The 21,277-nt window shown below is 54.9% G+C and overlaps 4 protein-coding genes across 7 annotated transcripts in view; 2 read left to right on the top strand and 2 right to left on the bottom strand.

The window, feature by feature from the left end:
- Positions 1–729: 729 nt before the first annotated feature.
- Positions 730–4,327, bottom strand: RPA2 (replication protein A2). The gene is made up of 9 exons (XM_080632529.1): positions 4,245–4,327; positions 3,965–4,077; positions 3,777–3,878; positions 3,587–3,700; positions 2,824–2,898; positions 2,395–2,508; positions 1,997–2,104; positions 1,749–1,843; positions 730–1,304 (listed from the first exon to the last, which is right to left on the bottom strand). Exons 1-9 carry the CDS (start codon positions 4,258–4,260, stop codon positions 1,220–1,222), a joined length of 822 nt encoding a protein of 273 aa, XP_080488655.1. The 5' UTR covers positions 4,261–4,327; the 3' UTR covers positions 730–1,219.
- Positions 4,328–4,496: 169 nt separating this feature from the next.
- SMPDL3B (sphingomyelin phosphodiesterase acid like 3B) lies at positions 4,497–9,653 on the top strand (the record flags this gene model as incomplete). Its single annotated transcript, XM_080632353.1, has 7 exons — positions 4,497–4,852; positions 5,831–5,928; positions 6,412–6,555; positions 7,131–7,303; positions 7,446–7,626; positions 8,145–8,278; positions 9,270–9,653. The coding sequence occupies 7 exons, from the start codon at positions 4,497–4,499 to the stop codon at positions 9,651–9,653; spliced, it is 1,470 nt and encodes a 489-aa protein (XP_080488479.1).
- A 9-nt stretch (positions 9,654–9,662) lies between these two features.
- XKR8 (XK related 8) lies at positions 9,663–13,542 on the top strand. Of its 2 annotated transcripts, none has more exons than XM_080632518.1 (3): positions 9,663–10,177; positions 11,443–11,639; positions 12,161–13,542. In XM_080632518.1, the coding sequence occupies exons 1-3, from the start codon at positions 9,975–9,977 to the stop codon at positions 12,898–12,900; spliced, it is 1,140 nt and encodes a 379-aa protein (XP_080488644.1). In that variant the 5' UTR covers positions 9,663–9,974; the 3' UTR covers positions 12,901–13,542. The 2 variants fall into 2 exon arrangements, with proteins under 2 accessions (XP_080488644.1, XP_080488643.1); XM_080632517.1 differs by lacking the exon at positions 9,663–10,177 and adding an exon at positions 10,681–10,987.
- A 461-nt stretch (positions 13,543–14,003) lies between these two features.
- The window catches only part of EYA3 (EYA transcriptional coactivator and phosphatase 3), a 33,968-nt gene continuing 26,694 nt past the window's right edge, over positions 14,004–21,277 (bottom strand). For 2 of the 3 annotated variants that reach the window (XM_080632500.1, XM_080632501.1), the window contains exons 11-17: positions 20,545–20,634; positions 19,545–19,603; positions 18,845–19,005; positions 18,536–18,650; positions 18,009–18,130; positions 17,642–17,742; positions 14,004–16,904 (exon numbers count right to left, since the gene is read on the bottom strand). In XM_080632500.1, the coding sequence (XP_080488626.1) occupies positions 16,824–16,904; positions 17,642–17,742; positions 18,009–18,130; positions 18,536–18,650; positions 18,845–19,005; positions 19,545–19,603; positions 20,545–20,634 (729 nt within the window). In that variant the 3' untranslated portion in view covers positions 14,004–16,823. The remainder of the gene's footprint in view (positions 16,905–17,641; positions 17,743–18,008; positions 18,131–18,535; positions 18,651–18,844; positions 19,006–19,544; positions 19,604–20,544; positions 20,635–21,277) is intronic. The other variant, XR_013958282.1, reaches the window with a different exon arrangement.

Raw genomic sequence — 21,277 nt, 5'->3', positions numbered from 1 at the left:
CGGAGAAGAGCAGCTGATGAGGGGAGAGCTGTATACCGAAAGCAGGCAGGGCTGTCACTCCTGCATCACACACTGTGCTCCTTTCCAATCAGAGCTGGAAAATAAACCATAGGTTTCACTTCAGATCAAATTGTTGGGTTTTTTCCCCTCTCCCAGTGGAGGGCTTTGATTTTTCAGTTATTCCCCAATCAGCGCCTAGAGCAGAATCCCAGTGCTGCAGAGAGGAGCTCATTCATTCTGACTTGGCTCGACTCCCATCCAACCTGGCCTTGAGCACTGCCAGGGATGGGGCAGTCACAGCTTCTCTGGGCTCCCTGTTATCTCCACCCCGACACATCATCAGCAAGAACCCTGCTGGTTCCTGACTTAATGTTATGCTTCAAAGATAAAGAAAAACCTGTTCCACATGATGCAATTAATGCGACCTTCAGCTAAAATAACTTTGGTGGCAGAAATGATCCCAGCTCTATTTGCAACACTGATAAATGGCGCTTTCTTCACTAGTACTAAGAAATTATTTGTCCAGACATTTACTTTAAAGCCATTTACTTTAAAAGCTAAGGAAAAAAGAACTATAGGTAAAGAAACTCTGAAAGCAGGAGCTGGGTTTTACCCATGTGGGTAGGTTCTGTCAAGGCAGGGTGTTCTTTAGGGAAGAAAAGCCTCTGAAGCCACACGCAGACAAGGCTACCCAAGTCAGAAGTTTATTGGAAACGTTCAAAAGCTCTAGTAACCAGATCACCTCAGAGTACAAATATAGATTGAAATGCATAAAGTAAACCAGGGAAAAATCTAATCATGATTACTGTACATCACTGGAATCTCACTCTGGGCTACCCACTTTGTGAAGGAAATGGAATGAAAGCTGAGTCAGGAGAAACAGCTTGAGAAACAAAAGACAGGACAAGATTTGAAAGAGGTTCTTTCTAACACAGGCATCCTCTAAGGAGTCAAAGCCAAACTGAAGGCTCTGAAGCTTTGAGGAGTTCAGTCTTCCCATATCTGTCCGTGCTTTCAGTCACAGCATACAATTGACTCCACTTAACAGAATCCTACACGTTCTGCTTATCCTTGATTTCCAAGAAGGAGGTGCTCAGAATAACTGGGACTTTCAGAGGCTAGAAAGGGCAAAGACCACCTTCCACGTCGCAAAGCTCAGCAGGATAACTTGAAACATGGATGAGCATTTGCTTAGAACTAAATCCAGCTGGAAGCAGCTTCACTCAGCATCCGTTGACTTGTAGTGATCATCATCCACAGTGGAGTAGATGTGTCCCTCGCTGCTAAGGAATTCAACAGCTTGCCTTGAAGGGAAAAAACAACCCAACAATTGCGGACTAGCTCTTATCAACCCCCTTTACTGGTTTCCTAAGCCTCAGGAAGAAGTTGTAAGAGACAGCAAAGGAGAACAGAAACAGTCTATTCCCAAGCTTTGAGCAGCGTGCAGAGAGTAAGGTAAGCCTTGAACAGGAGAAACTACAGCTGAGACACTGAAGCACTCCTGGTGCTGTTAGCTTGCTACTGAACTGTCACTGGAAACAGGGAGCAAAGCACTTTATCACCCCTTAAGTGCCATTGGCTCATTCTAAGCTCACTACTGCGTCCTACTGGGAACATCTGAGATTACCAGCACTGTTCCCCAAGCAAGGATCGGGGTTTGCTCACTATCTCCCTCCCTGCCTCCTTTGACCCGACTCCAGGAAGGACTGCCTGGATTTCCAGAACATCCCTCATTTCTACAGACTTACTTGATGGTTGACATGCTCACGTTGTGGAGCTGAACCTTCAGCTCTTGAAGACTCATACCTTCTGGAACAGGGCAGTTTTTAATCAAGTTCAGCACCTGGAAAAGCAAGAACCACCATTAGCACACAGCTGAGCTTCTCTACCGTGGATGGAGAACAAGGCTGGGGAAGAACCCTCCATCTTCAAAGAGGCACTGAGCTTTGTCCTCCATCACTGCATCAGCCTCCGCTGCAGAGCTGTTGGCACCCACCTGAGTCTGGTGCACTGTGAGCCCGTTCACTGGCAGGCTGCCACCTCCTCCGTAGCCCCCCACGTTACCCATCCCAGTGGCGAAGGACTGAGGTGCTTTTGATGCTGACTGAAATACAAGAGTAAAACTGCTGTGGTGAGACTGGCTGAAAGACTCGCTGTTACTGCAGTAATTACAAACAGACACCCCAAAGAAACCACTGGAAACCGACTGCAACACAACCGCTCTCTCCAAGGAAGCCAGCATCCCTGTTACACCTTCACTCCTCCACCAGCTTTAAGCTTCCCAGCCCCACAAGTGGTCTACAACTTCCCCACCAAACAAGAGGTCCCTCTCTCTGGCAGACAACCAGTGACCCAGTCAGGGCCAAGAGCAAATGAGGATCTTCAAGTACATACCATAAGATTTCTTCTGAGGATCATATGTGCATGGACGATCTCTACCATGTGTGCGGTGAACTCGTTCATGTTTTCCAGAGGCATGATCTTAAACGCCACCAAACTTTTCTTATTCTTTCAGGGAGGAAAAAAGGACAAAGCAAAGAACAAAAATTAACACCACAGCAGCAGGAAAGTGCCAGAACGGGGATGGTGGTGGCAGGGACAAACACAAATGGCACGTCTAGTAAGAGCACTTACCTAAACATAGCCATACATAAAAGAGAACAGAATACTTGCTCATTGGAGTGCAATGAGAGGATGAGCAAGGACCACAATGAAGTGGATATTCTAAGGGAAGCCTACTAACACTGAGCCAGATCATCAGTCCTGAGGCCCCTGCTCCAGCCTCAGGACCTGGGTACCCAGACACGGGTGATATGATCTTACCTGGAAAGACCGAAGATGACCAGCAACTTTGACATAAGTCCCTGGAGGTACCACCACATTCTCACTACCTGCTTCCTGGTAGAGAGGAAAAGGAGAACGGAAAGGTTTTCTCATTCATAGTTACACTTCCTAATAGATGGCTTAGGAAAGGAGGCTTATCTCAAACAAACACAAATGGCATGTCCAGGAAGAGCAGTTAGATAAACATAACCATAAATAATAGAGAACAAATACTTGTTCATTGGAGCGCACCATACATGTGACAGCAGCCAAAGGCAGCCGTCTTTGAAGGTGTCCCTGCCCATGGCAGGGGGTTGGAACTGGATGCGCTTTAAAGCCCCTTCCAACCCAAACCATTCCATGATTCTATGCAAATCTCTGTTCGCTCTCTTTGTATTTCCACAGGAGTCCTGAGCACACATCTCTCAGTTCAGCTGTGAAGTAACAGTTCCGCTTCAGCTACTACACTCTAAGAAGTTATACCCAGTGATTCCACATAGAATCACACGTGAATTAGAAAACAGAAGAGTCACAGCCCCAGTGATCTCTGCTACAGCAGCATCTCCCGTGGATTTCAGGTACGTTACCCCCTAAAACGTGTCCACTTCTTTTTGCTCAAATGACCTGGGAGAAGCAGGGAATCGGACACGATGATCCTTACAGGCCCCTTCCCACCTGGGACATCCTGACCCCATAGCTTCCCTCCCTTCACTGCTCCCAAAAGCTTTTAAAGAAGCGCATTTGTAACGCCTCTGAGACTTACATCGGTGTCAACCCACTGCCTGACATCCATCGGGGCTGCCGTCATGTCGTCCACCTTGTACAGGATGTTTGTCGGTGCCTTCTCCGCATGCCGGATGATCCCCACCATGGTGACCTGCGGCGGAGCAGGGCCCTTTGTTCACTCCGGGACCCGCCGCCTTCCCGCCCGCCCGCCTGCCTCGGGGGCTCACCTGGGAGATCTCCACCTCGCCGATCCGGAAGCTCTCCTCCACCTGCTCCGCCGCCAGCAGCTGCGACACGGTGCAGGGCACGATGTTCTGCGAGCGGATCCGCTGCAAGGGGCGGCGGGGCCGTCAGCGCCGCGGGGACCGCCCGCCCCGCGCCCCCGGCCCTGCCCCACGGCCCTGCCCCGGCCTACCTGCTTCTTCTCCGCCTGGGTGCCGGCCGGGGAGCTGAAGCCGCCGGCGGGGGAGCTGAAGCCGCCCGCGGGCCTCGCGGCGCCCGCGCTGCCGTACCCGCTGTCGAAGGTACCTGAGCGGGGAAAAGGCAGCGCGTGAAGGGGCAGCGGTAACACCGCATCCCCGCCGCCATCACGGGGAGCGGCGGCCTTGGACCTCCCTCGTCTCCGGCGGCCCCGGGCTCCCCGCGCTGCCCCGGCTGATTCCCCCCCGTCAAAGGCCGGGACCCCCCTTCCGCACCGTGCCCGCTCCACATGGCTGCGGCCGCACTCCCGTCCCGCCGGCTCCCGCCCAGCGTGCGAGGCCCCGCTCCGCTGCCCGCAGCCAGTCGCAGCGCTCCGTCTTCCGCCTCCCTCCAATAAGAGGAGGCCGCTGGGAAGCGGCCGGTGCCATCTTGAGTGCGGGCGCTGCCCGGCCGCGCTGAGGGGAGGGAGCCGCGGGTAGGCGGAGCGGAGCGGGTCAGGGCAGGGTAGCGCCGCGTTGCACCGAGCCATGCGCCCCGCCGCGCTCCTCCTGCTCTGCCCGCTGGCCGCCGCTCTCTCAGGTGAGGGGAGGCCGGGCGGGGGGTCCCGAGCGGAGCCCGGCGGCAGCTCCCCCGGCCCCGCTGAGCCTCGGCGTGTCCCGGCGGCGGCAGGGCGGTTCTGGCACGTTACCGACCTCCACTGGGACCCCGACTACGACCCGGCGGCGGGCGCCGGGCAGGTGTGTCCGTCGGGCGGCTCCCGCGCCGGGCCCGCCGCAGGGCCCTGGGGCAGTTACCTCTGCGATGCGCCCTGGCGCCTGCTCGCCTCCGCCGTGCGCGCCATGAGGAGCCTCCTGCAGCGCCCGGACTTCGTGCTCTGGACCGGGTGAGGACGGGGCCGGGAGGGGGTTCTGTGCCCGGCAGCCCCAGCAGCTCCTCGAAGGCACCCGGGAGACTTGTGTGAACCAGGGGCTGTTTCGCTTTAGAAGCATGAAGAGCCTCAGGTTTCCTGCCGGTGTGGTCTCCAGAAGTGGGTGCCCTATTCCACGGGAGGCCGTAGTAGCGCTTGCAGACAGTAACAGCTTTATTTTGCATGATTATTGTGAGCCTGTATGCCCTCTTGTAACGTTTGCTTTTCCTCTAACGGTGCACCATCAGCCCGTAATCTGCTGTCACCTCCAGCCCCAGGTTGCAGGGCTGCTGCCTGACCCTGTGTTTTCTGCCTCTGCAGGTGCTTGTTCCTCCTTAGAAGCAGTTATAGATCCTTATGGCTTTATGTTGAGTCTTCTTTTCCCTTCAGGCTATTTCACCCGGTTGTTTAACATCATTCGATGGGCTTGTTCACAGCCCAGTGTCTGCTGCAGATGCCGTAAGCATGTCAGTGAGAAGGCAGACTGAGGCAGACCTTGATCCCTGCCTTACCAGAGGCATTCCCTTGGTTCAGTTGAATGAGGGTTGGAGTTCTGCTGTTCAAACAGCTGTGTAAGCAGCTTTTTGCTTCACTATTGCCAGTCAGGTGCTGACCTGAGATTACAAAATGCTGTTTCTTGCAGTATTTCTTGCCAGCTTTAGTGTCTGTTAAGTGCACCAAGGTAGAGTGAGACTCCGCTTCCTATGCTTGTGTATAGGGTTTTAAAGGTAGAATAGCGTGGAGCCTTTTTTCACTTTGAATAATTCCTTGGAAACAGGCCCCAGTGCCTTGCCCAGTCCCTATGGTGCTGGTTCCTGCCCCCAAAAGCTTCAACTGTGCACCTTTATTTTCTAGGAGGCACAAAGAGAAGTAAGCGCGTTTCTCTGTCTGGCTCATCACGTGAAGCTTACGCCCTGTTAGTCACAGACAGTGACTGTGCTTTTGTTCTTCCAGAGATGATACTCCCCACGTGCCCAACGAGAAGCTCGGAGAAGAAAGGGTTCTGCACATAATAGAGAATCTGACTTCTCTTATAAGAGAGACGTTTCCAGGTGGGATTTGAGGGGATGAGAAGGGCAGGGGGGGTACTGAGTCTCACAGGAAGAGCTTACCAGGGTGGAGAAATGACAGAATTGGGAAGGGGAAAGGCATGGCAGGGCTGTGGTTGTTGGGACTTGTTCGTTCTCTTCCTGGTTGCTGTATGGCATGAGGTGTGTCTGAATTGAGGCATCTGGTGCGTGCTCAGTGGTTCAGGTTAACTCAGAAGAGAGGAAAAGAACCACTTCTGCCGTTAGTCATTGGGACAGAAAAGGCTGCAAGACTTCCTTGAGCTTAATCTGTGTCAGCAGTGGGGGAAGGAGCATTATTGGTGGTGAGAGCTCATGGGTTCACCTGCAAAGCCATAGCTTGCCCAGGGAGGGATGGTCTTTGCAGACAATGCAACCAGGTGGCTCTTTGTAAAGCTCTCAAAGGAGGTTGTTCTTTCCAAGCCTGTGAGTATGGATTCCTCCGCACCTCCTTTTCTCTGCCTCTAGATACCAAGGTCTACGCGGCGATGGGCAATCATGACTTCCATCCCAAGAACCAGTTTCCAGGGAAGGACCACAGGATCTACAACCGAACAGCTGAACTGTGGCATCCGTGGCTGAGCAATGCTTCCATTCCTCTCTTCAGAGCAGGTTTGGTACCACTAACTGCTGTTGACAGCACTCTGAGGGGTAGGGGTGGTTAGGAGAAAGCTATCAATGGTTTTCCCTGCTTCTGTGCTCAGAGCAATAGTGTTTATAGAGTATTTGCAGAGAAAGGGCCCAATTTAATGCTGATTTCTGGCACTAAGTTCTCCTGCTTGAGAGAAAATAAATGTATGCTTTAGCAGTGACTCATTTTCTCAAGTTACTGGCAAGTGTCCCTCCAGAGGATGCAGTGGGAAGAAAAAAGATCTCCTAAGCAAGCTGCTGGTGTTGGCAGCACTGTGGCTTCCTGAGCTGCCCAGCTCCTGCTGCTGCACACTGTCCCCATGCTGGTCTCCCTTCACCTCAAGAGGCATCAACATGACAAGAGGCACATGAGGAGAAGAGTTGCTCCAAATCCCCATCCTGGAGTGGTCACAGCACTGCTGGCCCTGTGTCCGGATGGTGACTCTGCTGTGCTATTGCCACAGGGAGCTGAGAGGGATGGAAACAAAGGGATCTGGGGTCATAGCAAGCAGCGTGACCAGAGCTGCAGCTCTTGTCCTCTTGGTTGCGTTTTTCAGGAGGTTTCTACAGCGAGAAGCTGCCTGGCTCAAGGACAAGGGGGCGAATGGTTGTCCTCAACACCAATCTGTACTATGACCAGAACAATGAGACAGCTGGTGAGGAGGATCCGGCGGGGCAGTTCCAGTGGCTGGAGGAAACGCTGACCAACGCCTCTAGAGCAGATGAAATGGTATTGAAAGAAATCAGTAAACTTTGTAGAGGGCTTCTCCCAGCCTGGAAGCTCATCCTGCTCCGGCTCTCGCCTCTGTGCAGTCACAGCCAGCCAGTGGGACACGTGGGCTTTGCATTCAGTGCAGCTCTTGCCTTTGTAGGTGTACATCGTGGGGCACGTCCCTCCTGGCTTCTTCGAGAAGAAGCGAGGCAAGGCCTGGTTCCGGCGTGGCTTTAATGAGCGATACCTGCAAATGGTGCAGAAGCACCACAGGGTCATCGCTGCTCAGTTCTTTGGGCACCACCACACGGACAGCTTCCGGATGTTTTACAGTGACACAGGTACTGGGTCTGGTTGGAGTTTTCAGTGGCGGTTAGGCTGAATGCAGCTGAGAAGCCAGAAAAGGCTTGTGAAATGCTTTGCTCAACAAGAGACAACAGTGGTTTTGATCTCCACCTCCAGCCCTTCTCCAAACAGGGAGGAGCAGATTTTGTTTCCCCTCAGTGCCTTGCAACTTCTTGCCTTCTCCCTGTTGATGGGGTTTGGATATCAGGGTTCAGTTAGGAGTCTGTGTTGGGGTTACAGGTGCTGCTCTGGTCTCCTTTGCTGAGCACGGTTCTCTTCCACCTCAGCCCTCGCTTCATGAGTCTTTGGCAGCAGTGGGAAGCTCTCATCTGCAGCAGTCCCACGTTCAGTCCTCGGTGCCATTCCATGTGCTGATCTTTGTGTATGTGGTGGTGTGACTCGGGCTGGTGGCAGAGCTGCTGTTTGCAGCAGGGTGCTCAAGGCAGTGTGGACAGGGGGTGTGTGGCACTACCTAAGGTCTCCCATTCATGGGTTGTTTTGCCCTTCTCTTCAGGTTCTCCAATCAATGTCATGTTCCTGGCACCTGGAGTGACCCCGTGGAAAACAACATTGCCTGGAGTGAACAATGGAGCCAACAACCCTGGGATTCGGGTGATCGACTACGACCCAGACACCCTTCAGGTGTTGGTAGGGGATCCCCAAGTACTGCACACCGCAGTTCTAGGGCAGTACTTCAATTCCTCCACGTGGTTTTAACAGGCAGGACTACGGGAGCCAAGCAGCTATGTGGGAGAGGACCTCAGCTAAGATGCTTGTCTCTTGTGTAACACAAGCATTTAGTACAAGCATCAGTGCCACATCAATCCCACAGCCAGCCTGGGACTAGTTCCCCAGGGCAGCGCAGGGCAGGTTTGGTCGTGTTCTTCATGTCTTTAGCTAGTTTCCTTTGGCACTTGCTTTGCTGCCCAGGTAACATGGATTGCAGAACTGCCCTGGGAAGACACGCACTTGTCAAAACCCCCTCCAAAAACTTTCAGCCATCTAGAAAATGATTTGGGCCTCCCTACTTGCTGAACGGATTCATTTGTAATGCATCCGAATTGAGGTGGATTGCAGGGGCAGCTTCTGCTGCCTGTGTCTCTTATTTGTAGAGGATGGGGTGTGCGTGCCTTTCTTTGCAATGGGTAAAGAAGCTCTGTAGATGCTATTTATGGCATAAGACATGAATGCCAAAATAAGCTATGGAAGGCCAGGGAGGTAGTGAGGCAGAGAGGGCGGGCAGGGGCTGAGAACAGAAGCTGTGCAACTTCATTCTTCAGTTGGTTCACAGTTGACAACATGACCTCCCTGAGTCAGTAACACTCCTCCAACCCTGGCTGGTAGTAAATAACAGGCCAGGCTCAATTTCCTGATGTGTGCAGGACAAAGTGAAGCAGAGAAGAGCCATCCCTGTACAAAGAGGATGCCTTTGTGGTGAGCTCTGAGGCTCTCACTGAGGTGTCTGTCTCCAGTGACAGTGGGAAGGCCCTAGGGGGAGGGAGCTCAGTCCTTGATGGGCAGGGGTTTGGTGCTGCCCCCCCAGGCGCTGGGAGAGGGGCTGAGCCCATCCCATCCCACGTTTCACTCCAGGACCGATCCTCTCCTGATTTGTCCTCGTTCTGTTTTTCTCCCTCTGCAGGACATGGTGACTTACTACTTGAACCTAACTCGTGCCAACCTGATGGAGGAAGAGTTCCCAGTATGGGAGGAAGAGTACCGGCTGACAGAGGCCTTCCAGGTCCCGGATGCCTCTGCCCACTCCATGCAGACAGTGCTGGAGAGGATATCCCAGGATCCACACTCCCTGCAGCAGTACTATGAGTTCAACTCTGTCAGCTATGACCTGGCCGTGTGCGAGGAGTCCTGCCGCGTCGATCATGTCTGTGCCATCATGGAGCTTGACTTTACACGATACGAGGAGTGTGCTGGAACCAGTAGCTCTGCCTCTGCCCTCGTTGGCATTTGGCTCTTGTTTTCCTGCTTGCTCTTAGGGCTCATCAGTGCCCAGCAAGCGCTGCAGTGACTGAGAGGAAGGGGAAATGGAGAGAGCTGAAGTTGACGATGCACATGAATCGGTAATTGTGAATGTTTTGGCGCTGAGAATCCACTTGGAAACCAAGATGGAATTGGTGGCTTTTGCTAAAAGCTCCGTGATGTTGATTTGAAATCGTCCAGAAAAGCTTCAGGTACGAGGATGGGGCAGTGACCATCGCAAAGTCTTGTGCCAGGCTGACCTGCACCAGGAGCCGGTCTCCCTCGGCTGGGACTTCCGAGGTGAGCTCACAAATCAGAAGAGGATCAGCATCACCCATGGACTTCATCTCCTCGGGGTGAGAGCCGTGACATGCCAAGTGTTCCTGGTGGGTTCCTCATGTTGGCACCTGCTTCTCTTCAGGGGGAACCACAACTGGTGACCGGGAAGGTCGTGTTTTGGTGGCCCCGTACAGCAGCTGCCTCACCTTTGGCTGCAGTGGGATTGGCTCTTCCTGTGCCAGAGGATGGACCTCAGCAAGCTTGGGCCGGGCCTTCCACGTGTCAGTGCCCAAGGTGAGGCTCTGGGGGAAGAAGCTTGACTGTTATTATCTTTAAATTAAAATTGGTTTTGTCCCCAGTGGCAGAGCATAAACAGCTCTTCCCTTCTGTGCTCTCCCACTTTGCACTTGGGTTCTTCCTTCTGCTGGGCATTGCCCGCTGCCCTTTCCCCCTTCCCTGCTCACACGCATGTGGTTTACCAGGGCTGTGCCAGCTTCTCCAAGAACCTCGAGGGCCCCAGCACAGGAGCAGGAGAACGGGGCAGGGAAGGAACATCTGTGTTATCTATGACAGGCAGCTCGCCCATGTACTGCTCCTCCAGAGCAGTGCGGGCAGGGCCAATGGCGGCAGGGCAGGGCAGGCATGTGAACAGGGTGGGTGCTGCCGGGGCAGCCGCAGCGCGCTGGGTGCATCTGTGCCATGGGCGGAGGGCACCGGAGCAGCCGTCGGTGCCGGGCGGAGCCTGAGCAGGGCGGGTCCCGGGGGCTGGGCGGGCCGTGGGGCGGAGCCGAGCCCCGGGGCGCTGCGGGTGCCGGTGCCTTCGATGGCGCGGGGGTTCGGGCCGCTGCAGCTGGCGCTGGCGGCCGCGGGGACGGCGGCGGCGGTGCTGGACGTGTGCGCGGACGGGTGGGTGGCGGCGGGGTACGCGCGGGGCGGGCGGCCCGGGCTGGCCGCGCTGGTGCTGGCGCTGCGCGCCGCCGGCTCGGTCGCCACCCAGGCCTGCAGCTGGCTCTGGCTGCGCTCCGACCCGCCCGCCCTGCGCCCCGCCGCGCCCCCGGCGCTGCTCGCTGCCCTCCACCTCCTCCAGCTCGGCTTCCTCTGCAGGTACCGCATCCCCCGGGCCTCCCGCTCCGCCTCGGGGCCCCTCCGCTGCCCGCCCCTTCCAGGGGGTCACCGGATACCGGGGGATGGGAATGGAAGTCCCCGGAGCGGCCCAGTCCCGCTTGGCGCCGTCTGCGTCCAGACGCGGTTTTCCCTCCCCGTCCCAAAGCAGCGGCTCTGCTCCAGCTCCCGGAGCCGGAGCCTGGGAGCGGGGAACACCCCGGAGCTCTGTCCCGTCCCGAGCTCTCCCGCTGTGCCGGAGCGGCTGCGCCGAGCCTCGCTTCCTGCCGAGGGCGCTGCTCCCCTCACCGGCTCAGCCCCGCTGCGGCTGCGAGCGGCCGCTGCCTGGGAAGGGGCGGGAGGAGTTTGGGCAGGAACGGGGGTGTTTGGAGCTGTCCTCCGGGGCCTGCAGCGCTCGCACCCCGCAGCCCCTCACCGCTGCCCCGCTCCTCACTCAGGTGCCTCCATGCGCTGAAGGTGGGCTGGGACGTGTGCAGGGCGAAGGAGGAGGACGGCGAGGAGCAGAGCCACATGGCTTTCCTGTGCCACGACATCAGCATGCTGCGCCTCTTCGAGACCTTCCTGGAGAACACCCCGCAGCTCACCCTGCTCCTCTGCGTTATCCTGCAGACCAACAAGGCAGAGCCCTCCCAGGGTGAGGGGCTGGAGGCTTGGGGTCAGAGCGGGTGGATGGGGCAGACGGGCTGGGGGCGGCAGGGCTGGAGCTGAGGGAGCTCCGTGGTCCTTCCCCTGCGTGCCCTGCAGGGGGGAAATCGGGAGCCTGCTGGGGATGCTGTGTGGATGTGGATGTGGGCAGAGGGGGGAGCGCAGGGCACCGAGGAGGTGCTCAGAGGGTGCTGAGGTGGGGAGCGAGGGTCACTGCAGTGAAAGGGGAGCCGGCACTCATTGTCTGCCCGTGTGTGCTGGGGGCTGCCCTGGCTGGGACCGGGCTTTGCAGAGCCGCTCGGCCCCATTGCTGCCTCCCCATCCCTTGGGCAAGGCCGGGCTCCAGCCTCCACCATGGGGAGCCGCAGGCGCTGAGGCTCTGACCCACTGCAGGAGCTGCGTTGGAGTTGGTGGGAAGCTCCTTTTAGCGATGCTGGACATGGGGGGGTGGCTTGAGCTGGGCTGGCCCCCCCGAGTCTGCCCTCAGCATCTGCACCGCTGTGCTTGCAGGACTGGGGCTCTGCACCGCGTTCCTGTGTGTGACCTGGTCTCTCCTGGACTATCACCAGTCCCTGCGCTCATTCTTGCAGGACAAGTACGAGCTGAGCGTGAGCTCCTCCATCGTCTACTTCCTGTGGAACCTCTTCCTCATTTGTCCCCGCATCCTGACGGTCGCCCTCTTTTCCCTGCTCTGGCCCTACGCCGTGGCTGTGCACTTCCCCCTCGTGTGGCTGGCCATGTTCCTCTGGGTCAGCCTGCAGGGCACGGACTTCATGGAGTCGCCCGGCGCCGAGCAGCTCTACCGGGCCATGGTGGCCGTGATCCTCTACTTCAGCTGGTTCAATGTGTCCCAGGGGAGGACGCTGCACCGCAGCATCATCTACCACAGCTTCATCCTGGTGGACAGCACGCTGCTGGCCCTCTCCTGGCTCTGGTGCCGCTCCCCCTCTGACGAGCACTCCTACCTCATCCCGGTGGTCTCAGCCGCCCTGCCCTGCTACCTGCTGGGGCTGGTGCTGAGGGTTACCTACTACAAGTGGCTGCACCCCAGCCTGCGGGCACAGGAGGAAGGCGGCTTTGATGAGGTGGATGCCAACGGGACGAGTGGTGGGATAGAGCTGCTGTCACCCTCGGAGCCAGACCTCGTGAACAGGCGGATGCGGTGGCTGGTCCAGACTCAGTTCTCCATCTCTTGGCCGATGGGGCAGCACTTCCTGAATGGGGCTGCTGCTGTGGAGTCTGCTGCCTGAGGCCGGTTCCTGCAGAGTGACTTGCCTAGGATTTGTTCATCCTGCTCCTGGTTCTGTTCTCCTGGGGCTGTTTTGGGCAGCTGGGGGGACCTGGCAGAAAAGGGGGTGATGTGCAAGCACCCGGAGGGTCCCACATCTCCCCTTGCTGTGCCCTTGGGGACAGCCATGGTGCTGGGGGGGGTCCAGGCCATGTGCCTGTGCTGCTCTGTAGCTTTTCCTTCTATTTATTAGCCGTTTCCAAAAAAACCCCAAAAGCAAAGCAATGGTGAGTTCTGCGCGTGCTGCTGCTGCGGGAGCGCGGCCCCCGCTTGAGCTTCCTGTCCCCAACCAGGACCTTCCTCCTGCTTTGCTGCCGAGGTCAAAGACTGCCCGTTATCGTTATCATTATCACTGCGCTCAGGGAGGGACAGGGAAGGCATCAGGAGGCAGGGACAGCGGCCGCAGGGCGGCTCAGCACAGACACCTCCGGGTCCCTTTGCTGCCTTCCCGCTCCCTGGCCCATGCCTCTGATGCCGTGGCCAGGCTGGGGCTGGCCATGGCCAGTTCGCAGCTGTAGGGGTGCGATGTGGTCCCTGCTTTCCTCCGGCTCCGTGCCACCACCAGAGCAGGGCCCAGCTCATCCCGGCTGCTCGCCAGCACGCACCCTCCCGGCAGGACCCTGTCCCAGGAGGGGACCCCCCCACACTGGGGCAGGGCTGGGGGACGCAGCTCCCTTCACTGCTGCTCCTATGGCAAGAAGAGGCCAAGGCCGAGGCCAGGGGCACGGCAGCAGTGGCTGGGAGGAGGGCTCATTGCTGGTGTTTGTGCAGGACTGCCCAAGCACCGTGAGCCCCCCCAGGCACCACAGCAGAGCCCAGGAGCCGGTACCTCTGGGTGCCTCCACCACTGGCTCCCATAGGAACCCCCTTTATGGTGCCGGTGCCCCCGGGCCCAGCCCAGGGGGTGCAGGGGACAGAAGAGGCTGAAGCAGTGGCTATAGAAAATAAAGACTTTATTTGTTTTCCAGTTCACAGGACAGTTCCCATCGCAGACCATGAACAGGCAACGGCTCCGCAGCCAGCGGTGCCCAGGGCTCATCCCCATCCCGCTGCAGAGGGGCCGGGAGCACAGCAGGGGCTGCAGTGGGGCCCTGTTGCTCCCAGCTCGCCCCTGGAGGCAGCGAATAGAGCGGGGCAGGGGGGTTTAAGCCTCAGTGGTGGAGCTGGAGGGGAGGCAGCAGCACAAGGGGGGGCCCCAGCCCCGCTGCCAGCCCTGCACTGGCTTTGGCACCAGGTCAGGGGGAACGGGAGAGCACAGAGACAAGCAAACCCGGAGGGACAGAGCTGCTGCTCCGGCCCCACAGGAGATGGGAACCCTTAATTGAGCCAGGGCAGCCTGTATTAGACATGAACACAGAACGTAGCAACAGCCTCCGGTTAGACAAGGACTTCACATACATTCAAGGACACGTGTGTCAATACCCGTGTGGAGCAGCCCTGGCTGCAGCCCTTCCACACCTGGGGAAAAGTCTGCTGACATCTTAGCATGCCCTTAAAGCCATCTGGAGTAAAGGCAGCCGAAGGCGAGCTGGGGGGTCCCTGGGGCCAGCACCCCCTCTGCAGCCTGCTGCGGGCCCTGGGGAACTGGGTGGTGGGAGGTTAAGGCACAGGGTTTAATCCCAAAGTTCAGCCACGGGAGCCAGCGTGCTCCCAACAGGCTGGGACAGCCTCGGGAGGGCTCTGGACGGGCTGAGGACCCGCAGGGATGTGCAGGATCCAGCACAGCCTCTGACTGCAAGCGAGTCCTGACCCTCTGGTACCGTTTCAGACCCTGGGAGCAATGGGGCTGCCCCTTGGCACAGCACATTTCCCACAGGATCCACTCCGGCTGCGGCAGAGACCCCTGGGTCTCCTTATGGACCCGGCCACAAGGGAGCTGCAGCCCTGCAGTGTCTCTCCTTGCTCTGCACGGGGCCCACGCTGCTGTGGAACCCCAGCACACACCTACATGGGCTGCCCGTGGGGACACACGGGAGCTCCACATGTGCTGTGTGTGGCAGATGGAAGAACATCTCCCATGGGCTCCTGCTTCTCCTCAACCGAGCACGGCCCCAGCCTGCTCCATCCCCTCCTCTGAGCTGCTCAGTAACACCCACAACACAAACTGGCTCCTCAGGATGCTTCTAATGGGACTGGAGGGCAGGTTGCTCACAGGCAGCAGGTTCTAGACAAGGGGCATGGTCCTAAAGCAGAGTTCCTGGGGAAATATGCAGACCCAGAGCATCCACCTGAGATCAGAGCACGAGGCCAACACCTAGGAAGGAGCTGGATGGAAAGCAGAGCCCTCCTGCCTCCTGTGACCACCATGGAGAACCTCCTCTGATTAAAAGCCAGGAAGCCAAACTGGAGGTTGGGACATCTGAACCCCAGCGACAGCTCCGTGTGCAGCCCCTGAGCGCCGGGGATCCAAACCCCCTGCTCCAGGCACATCTCCGTGATGGTCCCCAGCACTGATGGAAATCACTCCTCAGTCACTAATGCCATGGAAGGTCTGCAGCAAACACATCACCCATGGCTGTGGTACAGCCCCATGGGTCAGCGTCCTCCCTGCAGTGCTGTGGGGTCAGCCCTGCCCTGTGTGTCCCAGGCGGGTGATGCTGGGCTGGGGACCGGAGGTCTGGAGGGGTTTGGGCTCAGCAGAGGTGTGTGGTGGGACACAGCAGACATCTTTGTGCAGGGACCCCCAGCACTGCCTGGTTTGGTGCCATGGACGTACAGGGAGGAGGCAGAAACCACTGAACCCAGCCTGACCTGGCACAATTCCTGGTTCCTGGCACTGCAGGGCATGGACTCCAGCCTCTTTCCGATGAGCCACCATTCCCAAAGCCAATGGGCTCCAGGCTGCCGAGTGAGTGTCTTCCAAAAGGAAGTCCCTCTTAACAAGGGGTTTGTTTCTAACTATGTCGTTATGCAAAGAAGAATACAAGAAAATGGAATCAGATTCTACTAAAAGGAATGGAGTCAGGAAAGCGGAGGTGAACGTCAATAACCATTCCCTTCTTCGTAACATCCATGAGGATGTAGTCCTCTCGAACTATTCCTAGTCCGGATGAGGACTCTGTTCCCACCGGAGCAGGCTGCAATGGTGTTGTGCTGTATCTAATGTTCACAGGCAGCTGTATTCCTGTTCAGGGAAAATCTGTGGGATCTATGGCCTGGGTCACGGATGGAATCCGGTGATCTCCTGCTGGTTAACGGGCTCGAGCACACATTGACTGGAAGCCACCAGGATCAACTCAACACCACCAAGACCTTCCTCTGCAAGGACCCACGTATCCCAGGAACATTCCCTTCTCTATTTTCCAGTAATCCCACACTAAGGAAATAACATGAGGACATTGTAATAAATTAACTGCTCTGAACACCCAGGGAAGGAGAGAGGACACATTTCACAGCAGTAGAGGTATTTTTGACATTTTCATTAGCATTTCCTATGAAAAGCCCACAGCTCTCGTTGGCCCCGTGGAACAAGGGAGGTTCAGCTCTGCCCTCAGGATTTCTCTATAAAAATAAGGTTTTGTGTTTACTTGGATTCTACAACTAAGCTGAACAGAAGGGAGAAGGCTCCTACAAGCACTTGTGTTGGATCGCCCTCTCCCTCGGGAGACTACCTGCTAGAGAGGAACTCAGCTGGCTTCTGTGAGTCTCTTCTTCAGACAAGCTCCAGCTCTGCTGAGTCCAGAGCTTCCTCACAGGACACCTCTGTACTTGGCAGGGCCCGTGCTCCTGAGGTCGTGCCTTGGGGCCGCGTTGTGCTGCACAGTTCTCACTGGGTATGTTTTCTTCATCAAGCTGAAAAGTGAGTCCCCAAATGTATGAGATTTCTGCCTCCCCAGTGATGGAGAGGGCTTGCAGGAGCTGCAGTCACACCTTTGCTCCAGCTTCCTACAGGAAGTCCAGCTCAAGGGCTTGGTGAAGGGACACGAGGTCTGCGTGGTTTGTGATCCTCCAGAAAGGCATGTTGTGCTGTAAGAGATGACAAAGGCAGCTTTATTGGGGTGATTTCACAGCGAGGTGGAAGCAGGCAAGGTTCAGCTGCAGGGTTGTGCAATACGAGGTTGTGACACACCACATTCAGAAAGAGCCTCAGCTGCATGGTGTGTATCTGAAGCCTGATCTTGTCTGCACATCTATTTATGACAGGCACCAGCACTATCAGCTGCTTGGCATGCTCCTGATGGAAACCCCAGCTGCTGCTTTAGCCAGGAAAGCCTTTCCTGGGAAGTGACAACTCTGGCACGTGGCAGGCATGTGGAGCCTGCAGAGATGATGTCCTGACATCAACCTGTGCGCTTCACTGCCTTTAGTTAGCAGGACTGAACAACCGGTTTGCTCCTTGTTTGTCATTCAGACCAAGGGCAGATGCTGTGTATTGATCTGGCTGATGACAGACTCCCTCTGTGCTTCCGAGAAACTGCATTATCCCACTCATAGCTGCGTGCTATGATCAAGACATGCCACATCAAGATACTCTTACAGGGACAATGTTATACACAATGCTAAACAACAGTAAAACTGAAACTTTAAACCCCTAATAGCCACAAAATTCCTCCTCTTAACGCAGTGAGATTTCTCTCGCATCAAAGGCAAAACTTCCCCTTGGCCTGAGAGTTCAGCTCTGGCAAGAAGATCCCTGGCAGAAAACAGCTGCAAACTTCCCTTTGCATGGACCCACATCCCAGCTCTGCAGAGTCACAACTCACCTGCTTAGCTGCCACCTCTTCATCTCGCCCATCTCCAATCACCACGTAGGTGACTTTCTTTCCAAATCGTGACACGATCCTCTCAAAACAGCTCTCTTTACCTGCCAAAGGAAGCCCCCTATCATGAGCCTCAGGCAGAGAACAGGAGAAGCCCGAACAGGTCCCTTCTTCCCAGTACAGAAACACATTCTCATCTTACTGGGAAGCGGATAACACCCAGTTCAGCTTGTGAGGCCAGAAGCCATCACTATTACATGGCCAGAGGGACCACAGCAGCCATGGGGGCTGCTCAGCTGCAGGAACTGTGTTTCCTGTGTAACAATCCACAGCAGACACCTCAGTGCCAGGCACCAGCACAACCCCTTACCTATTTTTGTAGCACTATAAATATTTTCAATGGGAAACACCTCTCCCAATCCATAGAGGAGAACTTTGGCAAGAGCTGGCACCAGCTGGGTGGTTGTGATCAGGATGTTCTCACAGTTTTTCCTGAAAGAAGGAAAACACTTGTAAAAGCCCATCTACGGCCAGTGGTGCCAGGGCCACCCTGGGCAGCTTGCTCAGCTTCCCAAAGTGCCACGTGCTTCACTGTCCTGCCTTCAAGAGGTTTGATTTGTGGGTTTGGTTTGGTTGCTTTTTGTTTAAACTAGGAATTCTCCAGCAGAAATGGAATTCTGTGAGCAGAGTCCTATTATGGGGATCATCCTAACAACACATGATGCAGCAGAAAAACCCCAAGGAGTGGAATTCCTGCTCTCACTCCTTTTGCTTCTCAGTACCTGTGACAAACAGCAGCAGTATTACACGTAGACACTGCTGCAACACAGCACTGAACACAAATCAGAGTGAGAGAAAGGGCTGAGAAAGCAATATACACGTTTCCAGTTTCCATACCTGGACTGTATGAGTAGCAGGGACTTTAATGCAGTTTCCAGCCAGGAATCTGTTAGCACTTCTATATCAGTCCTTAGTCGCTGCAGAGCCTCCCTCTTCTGCGGGCTCAGAAGGCCTGGAAGGCAAGAACCACAGGTTTTCCCAGCTGAGTGGGCAAGTCCAACACAGAGAGGGGCAGCCCACAGTTCAACTGCCTCTTCTGCAGTAAATAACAGCACTGAGGGCACCTGAAAGCTGAGACTGTTTCAAGGTAATGGGAGAAGCCACCACAGCTTGAGCGCTCAGATACTGGTGCAGGTGAACACTCACCTCCAACATTGGTCTTGTACTTGTCATAGATCTCTCGCACCCTGCGGTAGCGGAAGGCCAGTTTTCTCATCCAGTCCACTCCTCCCTGGACACCAACTGAGGAGCTGTGGTTTGTGTTACTGCCCGAGCCACTGAAGCCATCCGTGGAGAAATTGTAGTTGCTGTTTCAGAAAAGCAGATCTGAGACGTGTTCTGCCTCAGCAGCAGAATCACTGCAGCTTTCCTGGGGGGTGTACGCTTGATGACAGCAGCTAGAAAAGCACCTTGAAGAGGAGCTCTGCTTCACCACTTCCCTGTATTTCTCTCTCCCTGACAGACAGGCACTTCTCAGACCTTTCCATGAGCCCATCCAGCTCTCTTACCCTTACCCCTCTGACAGCCTGCACGATCGGCTCACAGATGGATGTAAATGAGACTGTCAAAGGTCAAGATCATGAGGTTTGGAGAGTTGGTTCTCCATCACACCTCACTGAGCACAAAGGCAGCATTCAGCAGTGGACAAGATAATTCACACTATAATTCTGAAAGTCTTAATGTTTTGTAGGTCTTCAAAGAAACAGCCCCAGCAAACAAACACCATTTGCCAAGTTTCAGCCCTTGCACAATGCTGACCTCCCTCCCCTAACCTCGTTTGGGTTTCAAGTCCCCACAGAAACCAGACTGCACCAGCTATACATTTCAGGCATTCATCATACACCACCTTAAATCCTGGCCATTGTCATCAGATGCCACATCTTCTATGTGTACCTGGTCACACTCCTGTTTAAGAAACAAAGTCATGTCATAATCCAGAAACATACTGAAATTCGCAGGTTAAAGAACGTGTGATCTAAACCAAGCCTGTATTGGGTGTTTTGTTTTTCCTGGGACAGGGAGGTAATTGTCATTACCACCTTTGAAAAGTTTAGAGCTGCAAGCAGTCACAGTCACTTAACTTCATTTAAGTTTCTATTTGCATCAATAAACCCATAATTTTTCCATGATGTGCATCAGTGATGCACCTAAAATTAACTGTTCACTGTCCATATTCAGCCTTCAGTGGAAGTGGTGTGGAACAGTGAGATGTATTTAATTTGGCAAAGAATACTGTGCATGAAAGAGGATGGGAGTTGATCAGAAGTCCTTGAGGCAGGATGGGAATGGGAGGCAGCAGGAGAGAGCTTGCAGGAAAGACAGATGGAAGGTGCTGTGGGACCTCCTCATGTGCAACATGCCTATGGAAGCGTGTCCTTCACACTTGTTATGCTGCCAGCATAATCTCCTGAGACACTGGCTGAGATGCACAAGCTGTGCTCTGTCCTTGGCTTAGTCAAAGCCCCTGGGATCTGACATTCTCAAGGTCACTTTTTTCCCCGTATCTCTGCTCTTCCCTTCAAAACAGAATCTGTGACAGCAAAGTGCTTACCAGTCCAGCGTGCAAATAGAAGACAAAGCAGAAACCACTCCTCTTATTTATACAGGATCAAGTAGAAACCCAACAGAGAGCTACAAGAGCTCACGACACTAGAAATCTGCAGAATGCCTGTCTCAGATAAAGGAGTCCACCTCCAATTTGGTTGTGCCTAGAACCACTTCAGGTTTGCAGGCTGTTACAGTTCAGCATTAAGTGTCTTGGAAGCACAAGAGCCCTCACAAAGGGTGCAGTGTAGCTCTAACCAGGTAATGTGGAGCTTTGCCTTTCAAAACCATTTGCTACGTACCTCCAAGTCATTGAAAAACAAGTGGGTATCAGCTACTTCAAAAATCATCTCCTCCATTGACAGACCTGAGCCAATCACTATAGTTGGGTCCTGGCAAAGCAAAAAGAGAAAAGGTAAATTCACTGTGGTTACAGGCGGGAGTAAATTGGGATCACTCTTCCACCAGTTACATTGCAGTGTTCCCACTGCCTATCAAGCCTGATGTAATTCCATCTGCATTCAACAGTGTAGACTACAATTTCCCTAATATTTAATATTTAATACATTGACCCAAAGTGTAATAAAGCACTGCAGCACTGCACAGCAACGCACTGCACAGCAACGCACTGCACAGCAACGCACTGCACAGCAACGCACTGCACAGCAACGCACTGCACAGCAACGCACTGCACAGCAGGGCCTGCTGCACTGTCAGAGGCAACACAAACAAAACATTTACAAGATCTTCAATATATTTTAAAGGAGAAAATGTCCTTCCTTTCACTATGTGCTGTGACCTCAGTGATTCCCAATGATGGTAACATCAGTTTCACTTCTAAAGACTTGTAAGAAGGGAAGTGTTTGTGATGTCTGTGTCCTAGCCCTGTGTAAAGCCAAATCTAGTGCTCTTTCCCCAACAAGTTAAAAGTATCACCTCATACATTTCAATCAAATTAGCATGATCTGTTCTTTTGCAAAGATCAACATTTAATTGTGCATGACAGATACACTTTTTCTTCCAAGAGAAGACAAT

This window comes from Psittacula echo (assembly GCF_963264785.1).
Source record: "Psittacula echo genome assembly, chromosome: 21".
Taxonomy (NCBI): domain Eukaryota; kingdom Metazoa; phylum Chordata; class Aves; order Psittaciformes; family Psittacidae; genus Psittacula; species Psittacula echo.
Note: the sequence above shows the minus strand (reverse complement) of the source record. Positions and strands in the feature narration are given on the sequence as shown.

What these genes read in the sequence shown, in the direction of transcription:
- RPA2 (XM_080632529.1), bottom strand. An exon ending in GGCAGTGGGTTGACACCGAT is followed by an intron (nt 2,899 to 3,586) that starts GTAAGTCTCAGA and finishes CCTCTCTACCAG; the next exon opens with GAAGCAGGTAGTGAGAATGT. An exon ending in TCCTCAGAAGAAATCTTATG is followed by an intron (nt 2,105 to 2,394) that starts GTATGTACTTGA and finishes CTTGTATTTCAG; the next exon opens with TCAGCATCAAAAGCACCTCA.
- XKR8 (XM_080632517.1), top strand. Translation starts at nt 10,707, where the DNA reads ATGGCGCGGGGGTTCGGGCCGCTGCAGCTGGCGCTGGCGGCCGCGGGG. An exon ending in CAGCTCGGCTTCCTCTGCAG is followed by an intron (nt 10,988 to 11,442) that starts GTACCGCATCCC and finishes CTCCTCACTCAG; the next exon opens with GTGCCTCCATGCGCTGAAGG. An exon ending in CAAGGCAGAGCCCTCCCAGG is followed by an intron (nt 11,640 to 12,160) that starts GTGAGGGGCTGG and finishes CTGTGCTTGCAG; the next exon opens with GACTGGGGCTCTGCACCGCG.